The sequence below is a fragment of the Drosophila takahashii genome, chromosome 2R, assembly GCF_030179915.1.
Source record: "Drosophila takahashii strain IR98-3 E-12201 chromosome 2R, DtakHiC1v2, whole genome shotgun sequence".
In the NCBI taxonomy this organism is placed as follows: domain Eukaryota; kingdom Metazoa; phylum Arthropoda; class Insecta; order Diptera; family Drosophilidae; genus Drosophila; species Drosophila takahashii.
The window spans coordinates 40839245-40856456 of NC_091679.1; the positions used below are offsets into that span (position 1 = coordinate 40839245).

At 36.2% G+C, this 17212-nt stretch overlaps 4 protein-coding genes and 3 long non-coding RNA genes across 7 annotated transcripts; 1 reads left to right on the forward strand and 6 right to left on the reverse strand.

Annotated features, from left to right (window-relative positions):
• Positions 1-718: 718 nt before the first annotated feature.
• Positions 719-1575, reverse strand: LOC138912293 (uncharacterized). The gene is made up of 3 exons (XR_011417818.1): positions 1471-1575; positions 1181-1256; positions 719-739 (listed from the first exon to the last, which is right to left on the reverse strand). It is a non-coding gene; the product is annotated as an uncharacterized lncRNA (long non-coding RNA).
• Positions 1576-2126: 551 nt separating this feature from the next.
• Positions 2127-5498, reverse strand: LOC123002738 (putative gustatory receptor 59d). Its single transcript, XM_044393316.1, has 3 exons — positions 5018-5498; positions 2346-2884; positions 2127-2279 (listed from the first exon to the last, which is right to left on the reverse strand). Exons 1-3 carry the CDS (start codon positions 5496-5498, stop codon positions 2127-2129), a joined length of 1173 nt encoding a protein of 390 aa, XP_044249251.1.
• LOC138912721 (uncharacterized) lies at positions 3347-4480 on the forward strand. The gene is made up of 4 exons (XR_011418270.1): positions 3347-3548; positions 3621-3730; positions 4065-4178; positions 4238-4480. It is a non-coding gene; the product is annotated as an uncharacterized lncRNA (long non-coding RNA).
• Positions 5499-9253: 3755 nt separating the features above from the next.
• On the reverse strand, positions 9254-10485 carry LOC108063332 (putative gustatory receptor 59d). The gene is made up of 2 exons (XM_017150393.2): positions 9466-10485; positions 9254-9406 (listed from the first exon to the last, which is right to left on the reverse strand). The coding sequence occupies exons 1-2, from the start codon at positions 10483-10485 to the stop codon at positions 9254-9256; spliced, it is 1173 nt and encodes a 390-aa protein (XP_017005882.2).
• A 473-nt stretch (positions 10486-10958) lies between these two features.
• Positions 10959-11847, reverse strand: LOC138912787 (uncharacterized). Its single transcript, XR_011418342.1, has 3 exons — positions 11771-11847; positions 11217-11703; positions 10959-11128 (listed from the first exon to the last, which is right to left on the reverse strand). It is a non-coding gene; the product is annotated as an uncharacterized lncRNA (long non-coding RNA).
• Positions 11848-12719: 872 nt separating this feature from the next.
• LOC108063314 (putative gustatory receptor 59d) lies at positions 12720-13757 on the reverse strand. Its single transcript, XM_017150375.2, has one exon. The coding sequence runs from the start codon at positions 13755-13757 to the stop codon at positions 12720-12722; it is 1038 nt and encodes a 345-aa protein (XP_017005864.2).
• A 1778-nt stretch (positions 13758-15535) lies between these two features.
• LOC123002701 (putative gustatory receptor 59d) lies at positions 15536-16717 on the reverse strand. Its single transcript, XM_044393123.1, has 2 exons — positions 15698-16717; positions 15536-15637 (listed from the first exon to the last, which is right to left on the reverse strand). The coding sequence occupies exons 1-2, from the start codon at positions 16715-16717 to the stop codon at positions 15536-15538; spliced, it is 1122 nt and encodes a 373-aa protein (XP_044249058.1).
• Positions 16718-17212: the final 495 nt, after the last annotated feature.

Genomic DNA, 17212 nt, shown 5'->3' on the forward strand with positions numbered 1-17212 from the left:
AGGAGTTCTCAGTTGGTAAGTCGATTCGTTGAATCCAATCTTCTGACATGTTTGAATAATTGCCAATAGTTAAATATGATATCGTGTCATCTCTGAAGTCCACTTATTTATTGACTGTGTGATGGTATACACTCATAAAAAAAAATCGAAGAATTTCCTTAAAATCTAGAAAATTCTTTCTTGAATTTTTGCCAAAGGCGACCTCACCTTTGTTTCAAGAAATGGTTTTTTTGAAAGGCACCATTAAAACAAGAAAAAATATTTCTTGTTTTAAGAAATTAAATTTCTTAAAACAAGAAAGGGTTTTTTAGAAAGCCACCATAAAAACAAGAAAAAATATTTCTTAAAACAAGAAAGGCGATTCTTGTTTCAAAGGTGGTTTGTTTCTTGTTTCAAGAAATTAAATTTCTTAAAACAAGAAAGGGTTTTTTAGAAAGGCACTTTTTAAACAAGAAAAACTCTTTCTTGTTTAAATTTCCTTTCAAGAAATTTTATTTCTTGATTTAAGAAATAATATTTCTTGAAAGGAAGTTTTATATTAACACTGAAACCCTAAAAATAAAATGTAACTTGGTTTTTTCTTTTGCATATTATATTTATTTACATTTAAAACATTTAACACTTAACATTTAAACATTTTTAAATAACACATTTTTGACTCAAGAAAACATTATTATTACCCAGGGTCTGTTGAACTTCATATGACCTAAGGTGATCCATTTTCTTCGCCTTTCCTCATCTATAAAAAAAGAGTTATTGGGATATCAATGATTTGTTTTTAGATAAACCACTTTTTTGAAATAATGTAATGTTAATAATAGCCAAAATACAAACACGTTGGACAGACGACCGAGAGAGAGGAGCAAGGCAGGTAGAAAATGAAGGGTTGAAAATCGAATTTTAGAGAGAGAGAGGCACGGGAGAGACACGTACATACATATATATATATTTACATACAGTCCTTTGCGCGAAGGGAGACCGAATGTAAGCAGGGCAGATCGTGTCAGTTTTAAGAAGGTAAAGAGAGAAACGTCGCGACGCGTAGGTTAAGCGAGCGAGAGAGAGGAGCAGAATATGAAAGGGTTGAAAATCGGGTTTCAGATCGGGTGAGCCGCGTACAAGCATAGATATTTACATGCATACATAAGTATGTCAAACAAATACAACATATTTTTCTTACCTTAGAAGGTTTTAAAACAAAATTACAGCTTCGACAAACAAATTATTTGGCTGATGCAACTGCAGGTATTTTCACTCTGAAAAATAAATAAAATGCGAGTAATAAGATAAAGTTATTATAGAACTGTACACCCACAAATTTATGTAGAAATGTATGTATGTACGTAGCTCTTAGCTAAACAACAATTCAACTAAATTGGTATACGCTTGGTAAAGAGATTTGAAATTTATCCTTTCATTACATACATACAATTGTACGCGCGCTATACAAAAAATTATATATTTACATACCTTTGAATATTCGGAAAAAGGCTTCACCTCTTATCCGCTTGAAAATCACGTCCATCACTCACGAATTTTTTTCACAACTGACGCTCGGGGGATCAGAGAAGTCGGTAGCCGGGTAGTCGGGCCGAGTAGGCCCTTCGTCCCACTTCGTTTTTCTTGTCGTTAACATTCGGCAGCCGAAGGAAGTCAATGGCTACTTTCCTATATTCTAGGGTCATTTCATTCATATATTCAAAGGTGATTTTGTCCTTAAATACGTACAAAAATGTTTTGGCTGCGACGGCAAAACAAACATATGAGATTTTCATTTTTCTATTTTTAAGAAAAATACTTTCTTGAATTTGTTCCATCAAGAAAGGTTTTCTGTATTCAAAGGACAATTTTCTAATAACAAGAAATTTTTTTTCTATTTTCAAAGGTAGGCCGATTCAATGGCGAGATTTCCAAAATTTAGAAATTAATTTTTATGAGTGTAGCCATGGGGGATATAGGATTGATAAGTTGTGGTCGGTGCTTTTATATAGTTATATATAGTTTCCATTTCTGATTCTAATTCAATTGGGAGAAAGTCGCTACGGTAATACGTTTCCATAAATAAAAGAAAAGTTTGGGTTATTATATCATTTTATTATCAACTTTAAAACTATCATGTTCATGTTTCAGAAATGTTCTACGTCATATTGGATGAGCAGTAAGGAATGTGTTAATAAAGAGTTTCCCAGAGCAAATGTTGAAACGCGATCTATTTCGAATAAGCCTAAAAATCGTAGTTTAAATGGATTTCTGGTCAGGTTCAGAATAAAATCTTCAAACTGCAAATAAGTTGAATAAAGTAATTAATTAAATATTTAATTAATTAAACATCTTTTAGCACTAACAACTGTGTCCAATCTCTGATCCAAGCCTGGCCGAAGAAGAGTCCGTTGATCCAGTAATTTGACCATCTTATTGTGTTCGTCTAAGAGATAGAATATGTTAAGTGTGTTGAGCCAACAGTCAAGATAATAAAAACCGAAGTAAGCTAAGCTGCAGATGGTAACGATCAATGATGTGTCTTGGGTTAGGCCCTTGTATTTGGTGATACTGAACAATAAGTAAAAACTTCCCACCATATTCAGATAGTAACTGATGGCCAGGCAGACTACTTGACCCTGATAAGCCTTTGATAATTGTTCTGTAAGCTTTTGTAAATTAGATTGCTCGGTGGCGATTTCTTCCAGGCGATCGGCGAGGCAGCAACATCTGGTTACGAAAACTCCACTTCGATTGGGATTCAGGGATCGTGTTTCGGCCAAAACCATTCGGAGATTCTTATTCAGAAGAATGTATCTGGCTCGAATACTCGCCATGGCAATAAAATATTGCATAATAATCACATTAATGACGGCCGTCAAACTCAAAACTGCCCAAATGCGTACACTCATAGAAATTTTTACCTAAATACTAGAAAAGTCGCCCTAAAACCGAGGTCGCCCTAAAACTAAGGAAAATTTTCTTATTATACGGGTGGCTAGCCCTAAATATACGAAAAATCGCCATGGAAAATATTTTTTAGGGTTAGTTTTTTCAAAAAAGGCAAATTTTCCGTGTTTTTTAGGGCGAATTTTTATGAGTCGCCTCCAAAAGTAATTCCTTCTTTTTAGGGCGAAATCGCCCTAAAACGTTGAACAAAATAGCAAAAAAAATGTTCTGAAATTGCCCTAAAAACAAGGAAGAGTCAAACGAAATTTTAAGACGCAGTTAATGGATACATATGTAATGCATGTGTGTATGCGTGTGTGGTTGACAGGTCAAAACAAGTGAATGTGTGTGTATATTAGGGCGGACCTTTTTGTATGAATTTTGATGCTGAGCGCATTTGACTTTAGAGAAGTCCACCCTTTTTCTTCTTCTTTGCTACTTTTCGTCCGCTGCAGTGGCAAGGGTGGGGGTAGAAAGAGTTGCATTGTCTAGACTTTGTCATAATTTTTCGGGCGCTTGGCAGTGAAAGACGTGTTTGTATGAAACCTTTTGTTTGTGAAAAAGTGAAAAATGTAAACGCTATTAAGGGACTTGGGAGGCGATTCTTTTTCTGATTTCTGGTGAGTACATACATATATAATTGTGCAATTTGGATATTAATAACTAATTGAATTTACATATCTGTAACAAAGGAAAATGCAGCGGAAACTTTAAAAAATTTGAGTGGAAGCAGCTACGAGAAGAAATTCCTGTTCAACTAGTCGGTCCAGAAGCGGAAGTTTTGGAAGTGTGGCAGAACAAAGTAAGATCATTAATAAGAGTATACATATATGTATGTGTATATGTAAATAATGCTTGAGTTAAAAAGATGATGCAACAGAATACACACATACATATGTATATATTTACAAGAAATCTGTATTTATGCACCGGACAAACCGCATTCATAAGTGCATATGCCAAAACAGCCCCCAAATTTCTATTGCGACATTTCGTCAGTGCTCGAAATTTGCTTTTTCTGCTTCTTTTTTTTTCTAGGAGTAGCAGCAAACGCAACCGCAGGCTAAATGAAAATTGTGTGTGTTGGTTGTGCATTTTTATATTAATTTCTAACAATTTTTTCTTTTTTTTTTTAGATCGAGAACGCTTTTCAGATCCAGCTTTCGCAAACCACTTTTCGGACTTAATAAAAGCAGGAGTAAGGAAGCAACAGGAAATAAACCTGCTCAAATTTTTGGAAAGCTCTGAAGGTAAGTGCTTCTCTTTTTTTCTATTATCATATAATAATTAGACTGTTTTCATTTAATAGAGATACAATCAACTTTAAATTGGCTTGCGATCCATTCAGTGTTGGTGCCGACAGCAAGAAGAAAAAAGGACGCCGGGAGCAAGAACGCGAAGCACACCATTGCAGACTCGGGAAGCCGTTTCTTTTAAAGTTATTTATTATTTATAATTTTTAAACCCGATATAATCCATTTAGCAATAAGAATAGGAGAGTATGTAAATTTGTAAACCTATAAATTGTGTAAATATATTTGTAGTTAATGTAAATAACATCAAACAAAAATATAAAAACAAAAAAAAAATATATTAAAATTGTATTTTTATTTATGAAAAATGGCCGTGAAATTTTGGGGAGCATTTTGCATGTTTTAGGGCAATTCACCTATAAATCCAGAGAAAATGCCCTAGATTTATGAAAATCTGCCTTTAGTTTTAGGATATTTTTCCTTATTTCTAGGGCAATTCGCCTTAAAATCCTAGATTTATAAAAAATTGCCTTTAGTTTAAAGGTATTTTTTCCGATTTCCAGGGCAATTCGCCTATAAGTCCAAAAAAATCGCCCTGGATTTAAAGGAAACTGCCTTTAGTTTAAGGGTCTCATTTCTTATTTTTAGGGCAATTACCTTTGAAAATAGAAAAATCGCCCTAGATCTACGAAAAATCGTCCTAAATGTATGACAAATTCACCCGTATTTTTAGGGCAATTTGCCCTTATTTTGTTGCCTAGTCGCCATTGACCCCCGTTTTAGGGCGATTTTCCTTGTTTTTAGGGCGATTTTACCGGAAAATTTCTATGAGTGTAGACCTAAAGCCAAGGTTAGCTGATTTCGCATTAGAACCATGGTGGCAATAATTTGAAAAGTCTCAGCCATTGTGACACAGAAGTACTTGCTAAGGATGCCCCTCTGGCAGTACTGGATTATCTCTGGATTTTTCTTATAAAGGCTCCAAAATGATTCGAAGATTCGCATAAAAGTCCGACGTTGAGACCAGCGACTGACTAAAGCCAGGAAAACACATATTAATCGAAAACCCGCTATAACCATCAACACGTATCCATGAAGGGAATTTGCGTATTTCCACAGACTGGCGATAGAACGTGATTTCACTACATGGTAAATCAGTAGTGAGAACATGAGTAAATGCGAAGCGGCTGAACATATTGTACTTTTATTGGTGGCTACTGAATGGCCCTTTTTGAAATCGAATTTGAAATTTAATACGCCGGTAAAACGTCCGTATAAATAGCAGGTTTTCAAGCACCACTTCACTAGAAGAAGCATTGCGGTATACTAAAATATTGTTTAGGCGGACTTGTCCAATGACTCGCTCCTCAGTCTGGTATTTGTGATGTTCTGATATCTTGGGCGATATCATTTCATCTTGATCCAGCTAATGTAATAACTGCATAAAATCGATGGGTCATCAAAGAACTGACATTGCCACGATTTCTCTACAATTGAAATAATATTAACTAAGGCTGATGTAAATGAGAAGGAATGGTTTGTTTAATGAGGCGGCGAATTAGGACAATCAGAAACTTAATTTATTTACCATACAGATTTCACTAGTTTACAAAATAATATTCTTGGTGTGCTCCCCAGCAATTGATGGCAAATTCTGCTAGTGTTGGACCCCTAGATCACAAAAATAGCAATTATTTTTTTTTCGATGGCACAGTTTTTTTTAAAAGATTTTTTAAAGTTTGAAATGTTAAATTTCGGACTTTTTTCGAATTTCTTCTTATATCTCGGCAGATATCCACTTGGTTGAGCCAGTTTTAGTTTTATTTTAAAGTCAATAGATCAGAGCTTAACTTTGCCATACAGATCAATATGATTGGATGAGTAATGGCAGCGCAGAAGCTTGACAAAGATGAAAAATGTGTTTTTTGGTCGTCTGTAAGTCGGCTGTATATATCGTAAAAACTCGAAATAAATCCGTTGAAAAATCATAATGGGTATAAACTTAAAGTGTACATCCTACCGAATAGAACAAGCTGGATATGGCCCAAATCCATGGAAAACTGGATTTATGGTGGATTTTTAAAGTTCGGATTTTTCCACTTTTTTCGGTTGACAGAGTCCAAATTTAAGATTTATCATAGGCGGCGACATGTAAACAAAAATGAGTGGTGACGGCAGCCGGGTCAAAAAATAGCTAAATTTAAAAGCTAGAAAATTATAAAATAAATTTAATTTCTGAAAATTCCTTTAAAAATATAAAATTGCTTGCGTTATGACTGTGAGTATATTTAATTAAGTACTATCCATTTGGATAGTTCATTCTTATGAAAAAAGTAACCTTAATTTCAAAAATTAAATTCACTTTAATAATTTTATAGCTTTTAAATATCTGATTTAGCTATTTAGTGACCCGGCTGCCAACACCAATTATTTTTGTTTACATGTCGCCGCCTATGATTAATCTTAAATTTGGACTCTGTCAACCGAAAAAAGTGGAAAAATCCGAACTTTAAAAATCCACCACAAATCCAGTTTTCCATGGATTTGGGCCATATCCAGCTTGTTCTATTCGGTAGGATGTACACTTTAAGTTTGTACCCATTATGATTTTTCAACGGATTTATTTCGAGTTTTTACGATATATACAGCCGACTTACAGACGACCAAAAAACACATTTTTCATCTTTGTCAAGCTTCTGCGCTGCCATTACTCATCCAATCATATTGATCTGTATGGCAAAGTTAAGCTCTGATCTATTGACTTTAAAATAAAACTTAAACTGGCTCAACCAAGTGGATATCTGCCGAGATATAAGAAGAAATTCGAAAAAAGTCTGAAATTTAACATTTCAAACTTTAAAAAATCTTTTAAAAAAAACTGTGCCATCGAAAAAAAAATTAGTGCTATTTTTGTGATCTAGGGGTCCAACACTAACAGAATTTGCCATCAATTGCTGGGGAGCATTTCGGCTGTAAACTAGTGTTTTAGGTGTTCCTACGCAGCGCATATTTGTATCATAAAAGATAGAACCATTTGTAAAAAAATATAAAGCCCGCAAAATTTTTAATGTTATATAGAGCTATTGGGTTCATTAATTTTAATGTTCCAGCCACTAATGCTTACTTATCTGTAAAGTGGTCCAATTAAGCTCGTAATGACTCAGTATTAAGAGCACTTCGATTGTCCAAATGCCTGCCTCCGCGATTCAGAAATGCTCAGGTAAACCCCTGTGGAATATTTATACCCTTGCAGAGGGTATTATGATTTCAGTCAGAAGTTTGCAACGCAGTGAAGGAGACGTTTTCGACCCCATGAAGTATATATATTCTTGATCAGCATCACAAGACGAGTCGATCTAGCCATGTCCGTCTGTCCGTCTGTCCGTCCGTCTGTCCGTCTGTCCGTCTGACCGTCTGTCCGTCTGTCTGTTTCTACGCAAACTAGTCTCTCAGTTTTTGAGCTATCGGGACGAAACTTTCGCAAAAGTCTTCTTTCTATTGCAGGTAGTATATATGTCGGAGCCGACCGGATCGGACAACTATATCTTATAGCTCCCATAGGAAGGATCGGAAGAAAAAAACTTTAAAAAATTCTAGCTTCGGTGTTTTTTGAAATATTACCTTCTTCTTTTGGGGATGTTATTTTTTAAATATTTCTGAATTTCGAATTAATTATTTAAAAAATCGGACTACTATATCATATAGCTGCCATAGGAACGATCGGAAAATTAATGGAAAAGTAATAGGAAATAAATTCTAGCTTCTTTGGTTTTTATTGTATTATCTTCTACTCTAGGATATAACTCTTTTTAAATATTTCCGAATTTCAATTTTAATTTGATCAAAATCGGACGTCTATATCATATAGCTGCCATAGGAACGATCGGAAAATTAATGAGAAATATTAGAAAATTGAACATTTTTGCGATTTGTTAATTAATAGGAATGATCTGCAAGGGTATATAAGCTTCGGCTGGCCGAAGCTAGCTTCCTTTCTTGTTTAAAAATGTTCTACATCATATTGCAGTAATAAAACTGAGTGTATCAATAGTGAGTTGGCTACAGCAAATGCTCTCATGCGATCGTATCTAAATAGACCAAAGAATGAAAGCTTAAATGGATTTCGGGCCAGGCCTAGCATAAAGTTATCAAGCTGGAAATATGTAATAATTATACCCTTGCAGAGGGTATTATGATTTCAGTCAGAAGTTTGCAACGCAGTGAAGGAGACGTTTCCGACCCCATAAAGTATATATATTCTTGATCAGCATCACAAGACGAGTCGATCTAGCTATGTCCGTCTGTCCGTCTGTCCGTCTGTCCGTCCGTCTGTCCGTCTGTCCGTCTGTCTGTTTCTACGCAAACTAGTCTCTCAGTTTTTGAGCTATCGGGATAAAACTTTCCCAAAAGTCTTCTTTCTATTGCAGGTAGTATATATGTCGGAGCCGACCGGATCGGAAAACTATATCTTATAGCTCCCATAGGAAGGATCGGAAGAAAAAAACTTTAAAAAATTCTAGCTTCGGTGTTTTTTGAAATATTACCTTCTACTTTTGGGGATGTTATTTTTTAAATATTTCTGAATTTCGAATTAATTATTTAAAAAATCGGACTACTATATCATATAGCTGCCATAGGAACGATCGGAAAATTAATGGAAAAGTAATAGGAAATAAATTCTAGCTTCTTTGGTTTTTATTGTATTATCTTCTACTCTAGGATATAACTCTTTTTAAATATTTCCGAATTTCAATTTTAATTTGATCAAAATCGGACGTCTATATCATATAGCTGCCATAGGAACGATCGGAAAATTAATGCGAAATATTAGAAAATTGAACATTTTTGCGATTTGTTAATTAATAGGAATGATCTGCAAGGGTATATAAGCTTCGGCTGGCCGAAGCTAGCTTCCTTTCTTGTTTTTAAATAATGTTTAGAAATATATACAATATAAGTTTATTTGTTGTAGCCAGAAAAGTATTTATCCATTTTCGATTAAATAATAAACAAAAAAATAAATATTATTATATAATATTTTATTATCAATTTTAAAATGTTCAAGTTTTGTTTTAGAAATTTTCTACATCATATTGGATGAGCAGTAAGGAATGTGTTAATAGGGAGTTGCCTAGAGCAAATAATGATATACGATCGATTTCAAATAAGCCCAAAAATCGTAGTTTAAGTGGATTTGTTGACAGGTTTAGAATAAAGTCTTCGAACTGCAAATAAATTGATAATCTTTTATTATATGATTCTATAAACCACTTTCAACACTAACCACTTTTTCCAATCTGTCATCCAAGCCTGGACGAAAAAGAGTCCGTTGATCCAGTAGTTTGACCATCTTATCGTGTTCGTCCAAAAGATAAAGTATATTTAGTGCGTTTAGGCAGCAATCGATATAATAAAAAACAAAATAGGCACAGGTGCAAATTGTAACTAACATTGACGAGTTATCCGTTAGACCCTTATATTTTATGGTGCTAAACAGTAAGTAGAAACTTCCCACCATATTGAGATAGTAACTAATGGCCAGGCAGACGACTTGACCCTGATAAGCTTTTGATAAATGTTCCGTGAGCTTCTGTAAATCAGCTTGCTCGGTGGCGATTTCTTCCAGGCGATCGGCGAGAGAGCAACATCTGGTTACGAAAACTCCACTTCGATTGGGATACAGGGATCGCGTTTCGGCTACAACCATTAGTAAATCCTTATTCAGAAGGATATAGCGTCCTCGAATACTCGCAATGGTAATAAAATACTGCATAATAATCACATTAATGACGGCCGTCAGACTCAAAACTGCCCAAATGCGTAGAGCCAGGGCAAAGGTTAGTCTATTTCGCATCAGAGTAAGGGTAACTATAACTTGAAAGGCCTCCGCCACTGTGACACAAAAGTATTTGCTAACGATGCCCCTTTGGCAAAACTGGATTATCCTTGGATTGTTTTGATAAAGACTCCAGAACGAGTTGAAGATTTGCATAAAAGTCCGACGTTGAGACCATCGACTGACTAAAGCCAGAAAGACACATGTTAATCGAAAGACCGCTATAACCACGAACACGTATTCGTGAAGAGAGTTGGCGTATTTCCACATCATAGACATAGATTGTGTCGTCATTGCGTGGCCAATGAGCAATGTGAACAATAGTAAATGCGAAAAGGCCGAACATATTGTAGTTCTATTGGTGGCCACCGATTGACCCTTTTTAAAGTCGAATTCGAAATTTATTACGCCAGTAAGTCGTCCGTATAAATATGAGCTTTTTAAACACCATTTCACTAGGACAAGCATTGCGGTAGACTGAAATTCAGTTCAGGGACTAGCTTGTTTCGTTGCTTCTAATGCTCTGATATTTGGGGGTAATTGGTAGGGCTTCTGCGATATCGTTTCATCTTGATACAGCTAATGTAATAACTGCATAAAAACGATGAGTCGTCAAACATTGACATTGCCTTTATTTGCCGATAATTAAATTAATATTTATTCAAGTAAATCGGAAGGAAAGGCTCGTTTAATTAAAAGTACATCTGTAGAGTTTTATTAACGAATGAAGGTAATTCTACAAAAAAAGTGTATTACTAACTTTGAATAAATATTATTGTCTTATATGTCTGGTTTCTCAAACCCCATCCAAGCTCCCTTATAATAGAGGCAAAATTAATTAAAGTTTGATGCAAATCGGAAGAAATGAATTGTTACCTATAGACTTATTTGCCTTTTAAACTTAAGATATCGTTCTTTATTATAGCTCATTTCAATTGGTTTATGTTTTCCTCTTTTTTCAAAAATGTTCTACATCATATTGAATTAATAGAACTGAGTGTATCAATAGTGAGTTGGCCACAGCGAATGCTCTCATGCGATCGTATCTAAATAGACCAAAAAATGAAAGCTTAAATGGATTTCGGGCCAGGCTTAGCATGAAGTTATCAAGCTGGAAATATATAATTAATAATAATAAATAAATAAAATTATATATTAATTTTAGTCATATATTAATTCTAAGGATTTTGGCTACTCACAACTGCCTCCAGTCGTTGATCCAATCCAGGAGGAAAGAGAGTCCGTTGACTCAGTAACTTAACCATCTCATGATGTCTGTCAATTAGGTAAAAAACGTTAAACAAGTTGAGCCAGCAGTCCAGGTAATAAAATATTAAGTAGATTGTGCCGCAAACTAAAATAATTTCAGGCCAATTCGATTCCATTGATTTGTATTTTTTTACAGTGAACATAAAATAAAAGTTTCCCACCAAGCTGAGATAGTAAGTTATAACCATGCACACGATTTGAAACCGATAAGTTGTCGATAAACGTTCAGTGAGCGCTTGTAAGTGTGATTGGGTCCGATCAATTTCCTCCAATATATCGGCCAGATAGCAACATCTGGTCATGAAGACGCCACTTCTGTTGGGGATGAGTGATTGAGTTTCGGCTAAAACCGATCGCAGCTTTTCATTCAAAAGGGCGTAGCGTGCCCTTATTATTGCCATGGCTGCAAAATACTGGCTAAGGATTACATTGATTGTAGACGTCAAGTAAAAAACAGACAAAATGCTAAGTGCCATAGAAATACTTTGTTGATTCGAAGTTAGAATGAGGACCAGTGTGATCTGAAGTAATTCGGTCATGATGCCAGAAAAGCACTTGCTTACGATGCTTCTACGACAGTATAGAATTATATCCGGATTGCTTCGATAAAGGTGATAAATCGAGTTGAAAAGCCTCATAAATGTCCGGCGTTGGGACCAACGACTGGCCAAAGATAGCGAAACACATGCCATCCGAACGATCGACATAAAAATTAACATAGTCTCCTGAAGGGAGTTTGCTTTAAACCATCCTTGGGTTATTATTCGAGTTCTCTCCATGTGGAAATACACAATGAACAACAGAAATAGGTTGGAAATGGCTGCAGATATTGTAGCTTGTTTGGTGATTCGACTTCGTCCAGTTTTCAGATCGATTTCGAAGTTCAGCACTCCATTTAAGCGTCCTAAATAATAGGATGTAAACAGTAACAATTTTACTAGGTCAACCATTGCGGATTACTGAACAGCATTTATGGTATGTCGAAGGATAATATGGGGTTCAAAACTCCATGACCCTAATGCGCTGATATGTAAAAGAGATAGTTATCATTTATATCATTGAATCTTATATAATATTTTTAACCTAATGACTTACAAGCAACGCTTTAATATATATCTACGACATACAATTGCAGCAAATTGCAAAAGGGCGGCAGAGAAAATTCGGATCCCATGGGCTGCCCGTGCTGGTTCTTCTGGCGACGACCGACATAAAGACACTTTTCATTATCGTAATATTTATTTAGGAATTTTGCATGTCATATTGAACGAGAAATATGGCATTTGTAAATGTAGAGTTAAGCCAAGTAAAGGATGTGGAGCGGTCAGCCTCGAAAACTCCAAAATAACGAAGCTTGAAAGGATTGCGCGCCAAGTTGAGTTCAAAATTTTCAAACTGCGAATTGGGATAGGTCAGGGAGTAATTAACTTAGTTCAGATGAAATCACTCACTGCTGTCTCCAATCGAATGTCCAAGCCTGGCGAAAGAAAAGTTCGCTGATCCATCAGCTTTACCATTTCTGCATGAACGTCCAAGAGATAAAAAGAGTTGTTCATGGTTATCCAGTTATCGAGGTAAAAGAATAAAAAGTATACTGCTGCTAGAAATGTAACGATCCTAGGCCAATCCGCGATTAGGTTTTGGTTTTGTCCAGTGCTGAACAAGATGTATAAGCTTCCCACCGAGTTCAGGTAATAGGTAAGGGCCATGCAAAGTAGCTGTAGTTCGTAGGTCTTCGACAGGCGATCTGTTAGGTCCTGTAGCTCAGATTGTGTTTGAGCTATTCGATCCAAACGGTCGGCCAAGGAGCAACATTTTGTCACAAACACTCCACGTCGGTTGGGTACTAAGGATTGAGCTTCGTTTAAAATCGCTTCAAGCTCTTTATTAAGGAGTATGTAGCATCCACGTATCTTCGCAATTGCAATATAATATTGGGTAATGATCACATTAATAATGGCCGTCATGGTTATGACTGAGCAAATGCCCAGCACCAAGGTAACATTGAGATAATTTCGCGCCAACGTTAGTCCCATTGTCAGCTGTAATATTTCCGTAGCCATGGCACAGATACATTTGCTAAGAATTCCTTTTCGACAGTGCTGGATAGCCTCGGGATTTTTGTGAAATAGAGATAGAAATGATTTAAACAATTGCACAAATCGTTTTCGCATCAGCCAACGACTAATCAAGGCCAAAAGGACACTGGTCATCCGAAACACGGCCATAATCATAAGAACGCACCTATGAACCAAATTCGCATTTGCCCAAATGGTTTTCATGTTTCTCGTGTTATATGTGTGATAAATCAGGAAGATAAAGGCTGATACTTGGATACATGCTGCATAGGCTGTGGCCCATTTGGTAATGCGGGTTCTACCCGTCCTCAAATCGATCTCAAAGTTCAGCACCCCGGTTAAGCGACCGTAGAAGTACGAGATATACAGACACCATTTGACCAGGTCAGCCATCGTGGAGCACTAAGTCGGCTTTTTAGAACTGCACCGTTAACGTGTTTCAATATGCCGATATCTGACCTTAGTATATTAGCCAGAAAGCAATCAATTAGTTTACTGAGTAAATTACAGAGTGGAATTGCAAGGTCTCTGCAGAGGATTTAATGGGTTCCTAATAGTCCGGACTGTCCTAATGACCTCCATAGGGGTTATAAAGACTTATCTTTGTTTCTAAACCATTAAAAGTTTACATTAATCTTTATAAACATTATATTTCACTTCTTGCTTTAAATATAATTATAGCTCAGTTTTTTCTTATTTTTCATTTTAAAAGTGTTCTACATCGTATTGAATCAATAAAACAGAGTGTATCAATAGTGAGTTGGCCACAGCAAATGATCTCTTGCGATCGATTTCAAATAGACCAAAAAATGAAAGTTTTAGTGGATTTCGGGCCAGGTTCAGAATAAAGCTTTCAAACTGGAAATATTGATTATTTTAGTGATATAATTATTTGTAAAGATTTCCAATACTCACTACTGTCTCCAATCTTGGATCCAATCCCCTATGAAAGAGAGTCCGTTGACTCAGTAACTTAACCATCTCATGGTGGCTGTCTATTAGGTAAAAGACGTTAAAAGCGTTGAGCCCGCAGTCAAGGTAATAAAATGTAGCGTAGGTTAGAAAGCCAACTAAAGTAAGTGTAGTCCAATTCGTTGTCGTGAATTGGTATTTTCTTACAGTGAACATAAAGTAAAAGTTTCCCACCAAGTTTAGGTAGTACGTGATGGCCATGCACATAATTTGAACTCGATAAGTCCTCGATAAACGTTCGGTGAGCGCTTGCAAATTCGATTGGGTTCGAGCAATTTCATCCAATACATCGGCCATATGGCAACATCTGGTCATAAAAACTCCACTTTTGTTGGGGATTAGTGATTGAGTTTCGGCTAAAACCGATCGAAGCTTCTTATTCAAAAGGCTATAGGTTCCCCGAATTATTGCCATGGCTGCAAAATACTGGCCAATAATAACATGTATTGCAGACGATAAGCTAATAACAGTCCAAATGCCGAACGTCATTGAAAAATTCACTTGACTTGATGTAAGATCGAGGATCATTAGAATCAGAAGAACCTGGGACATTGTGGCGCAAAAGCACTTGTTTACGATGCTTCTGCGGCAGTACAGAATTATATCCGGATTGCTGCAGTAAAGACGGTAGATCGAATTGAAAAGCCTCATAAATGAACGGCGCTGGGACCAACGACAGGCCAAAGATATCAAAACACATGTCATCCGAACGATCGACATAAAAATTAACAAAGTTTCCTGAAGAGAATTTACTTTTGACCATCCTTGGGTTATCATTCTACTTTTTTCCATATAGAAACACGTTAGGATCAACAGAACTAGGTTCGAGATGGCAGCAGATATTGTAGCTCGTTTGGTGATTCTACTTCGTCCTGTTTTCAAATCGATTTCAAAGTTCAGCACTCCAAAGAAACGTCCCAAATAATATAAAAGGCACAGACACCATTTTACCAGTTGAGCCATAGCGTTATACTAAACAGCAGCTATGGTAAGTAGACGGATAATATACAAGGGTTCTAAAACTCATTGAACCTAATGTGCTGATATATTAGAAAGATAATTTTGATGTATCAGCAATATGATTGCATGTTATAGCATTATACCTGTATAATTTGTATCGACTGTGTTTATAAACTATATTATCTTTCTATTTATTCAGTAATTTTGCATGTCATATTGAATGAGAAATATGGTGTTAGTTATGGTCGAGTTAAGCCAAGTAAAGCATGTGGTGCGATCAGCTTCAAAAATTCCAAAAGTTTGAATGGATTACGTGCCAGGTTAAGTTCGAAACTTTCAAACTGCGAATAAAATGGGAGAGTTAAGGAAATATTTTAATTAGTTCATATTAATCCACATACTGTTGCCTCCAAACGATTGTCCAAATCGGGAGAAAGTAAAGTTCGCTGCGCCATCAGCTTAACCATTTCAGCATGGACGTCCAAGAGATGGAAAGAATTAAACATGGTAACCCAGCTATCGAGGTAGAAAAAAAAAAAGTATGCTACTCCCAAGAATAAAACGATCTTTGGCCAATCCTCGACCAGGTTTTTATACTTTCCAAGACTAAACATGATGTAGAAGCCTCCAACCGAGTTCAGGTAATATGTAATGGCCATGCAAAGTAGCTGCAGCTCATAGGTTTTCGACAGGCGATCTGTCAGGTCCTGTAGCTCAGATTGTGTATGAGATATCTCATCCAAGCGGTCGGCCAAAGAGCAACATTTCGTCACAAACACTCCACGTCGGTTGGGTGCTAAGGATTGAGCTTCGTTTAAAATCGCTTCAAGCTCTTTATTGAGGAGAATGTAGCGCCCACGTATATTTGCAATTGCAAAATAGTACTGGGTTATAATCACATTGGTAATAGCCGACATGGTTAGGACCGACCAAATGCCCAGAGCCAAGGTAATAGTTAGATATTTCTGCACCAGTATTAGTGACATTGCCAGCTGTATGAGTTCCGTCGCTGTGGCGCAGAAGCACTTGCTGAGGATTCCTTTGCGACAGTATTGAATAACCTCGGGATTATTGCGAAATAGCCGGCGGAATGAGTTAAACAATCGTATGAACCGTTGACGCTTTGACCACCGATAAATCAAGGCCAATAGGACACAAAGGATCCGAAACACGGCCATAATCAAAAACACAGACTTATGAAGCGAATTGGTCTTTGCCCACATATTAATCATAGTCCTCGTTTCATAGGTGTGATAAGTCATAAAGGTGAATAAAAACACTTGGGCACATGCTGAATAGGTTGTGGCCCATTTGGTAATGCGGGTTTTACCCGTTCTCAAGTCGATCTCAAAGTTTAGCACTCCAGTTAAACGTCCGTAGAAATACGAGATGTACAGACACAATTTGACCAGGTCAGCCATCGTGAAGCACTAAGTCGCCTGTTTAGAACCGACCTATTAACGTGTCTCAATATGCCGATGTCTGCTTTTGATACATTAGCCAACGCGTTGACAGTAAAATCATTTAATCTGCAATTAATTAATTTACTGAGTGGCCAGACTAGTGGGGCCAATGCCTTATAGAGGGTGTGTGTATCTTTATAATAGAACTTTGTATTGTTGGTCCCAACAGAGTATTTAAAGGCAAAAAAATGTATAGGAGTATATGTATAGAATGAAATTGATAATTATATGGGCTGCCGTTTTCTTCTAGAGCGTAAAAAAATACATTATAAAGGAAAACATCATGTTCATCTCACCTTCTCTAATATAGTATTTGTTATTTAAACAACATTTTTAAAAAGTTCTTTGAGTTACAACTTTTAAGAGATTAATTTATAGACAAAAGAGGGGAATATATTTTCTTATTTTGCTATCCTATTTGTTAGTTAGACCTGGCTACCCGTATTCCTTATC

Excerpts from the sequence above, each read along its gene's own strand:
- LOC108063332 (XM_017150393.2), bottom strand. The coding sequence starts at position 10,485 with ATGCTTGTCCTAGTGAAATGGTGTTTAAAAAGCTCATATTTATACGGA. Across the intron at positions 9,407-9,465 it reads ATGACAGATTGGAAAAAGTG|TTCGAAGACTTTATTCTAAA; the intron begins GTTAGTGTTGAA and ends ATTTATTTGCAG.
- LOC108063314 (XM_017150375.2), bottom strand. The coding sequence starts at position 13,757 with ATGGCTGACCTGGTCAAATGGTGTCTGTATATCTCGTACTTCTACGGT.
- LOC123002701 (XM_044393123.1), bottom strand. The coding sequence starts at position 16,717 with ATGGCTGACCTGGTCAAATTGTGTCTGTACATCTCGTATTTCTACGGA. Across the intron at positions 15,638-15,697 it reads ACAATCGTTTGGAGGCAACA|TTTGAAAGTTTCGAACTTAA; the intron begins GTATGTGGATTA and ends TTTTATTCGCAG.
- LOC123002738 (XM_044393316.1), bottom strand. The coding sequence starts at position 5,498 with ATGCTTCTTCTAGTGAAGTGGTGCTTGAAAACCTGCTATTTATACGGA. Across the intron at positions 2,885-5,017 it reads GCTAACCTTGGCTTTAGGTC|TACGCATTTGGGCAGTTTTG; the intron begins TACACTCATAGA and ends TTTCTATGAGTG. Across the intron at positions 2,280-2,345 it reads ATCAGAGATTGGACACAGTT|TTTGAAGATTTTATTCTGAA; the intron begins GTTAGTGCTAAA and ends ACTTATTTGCAG.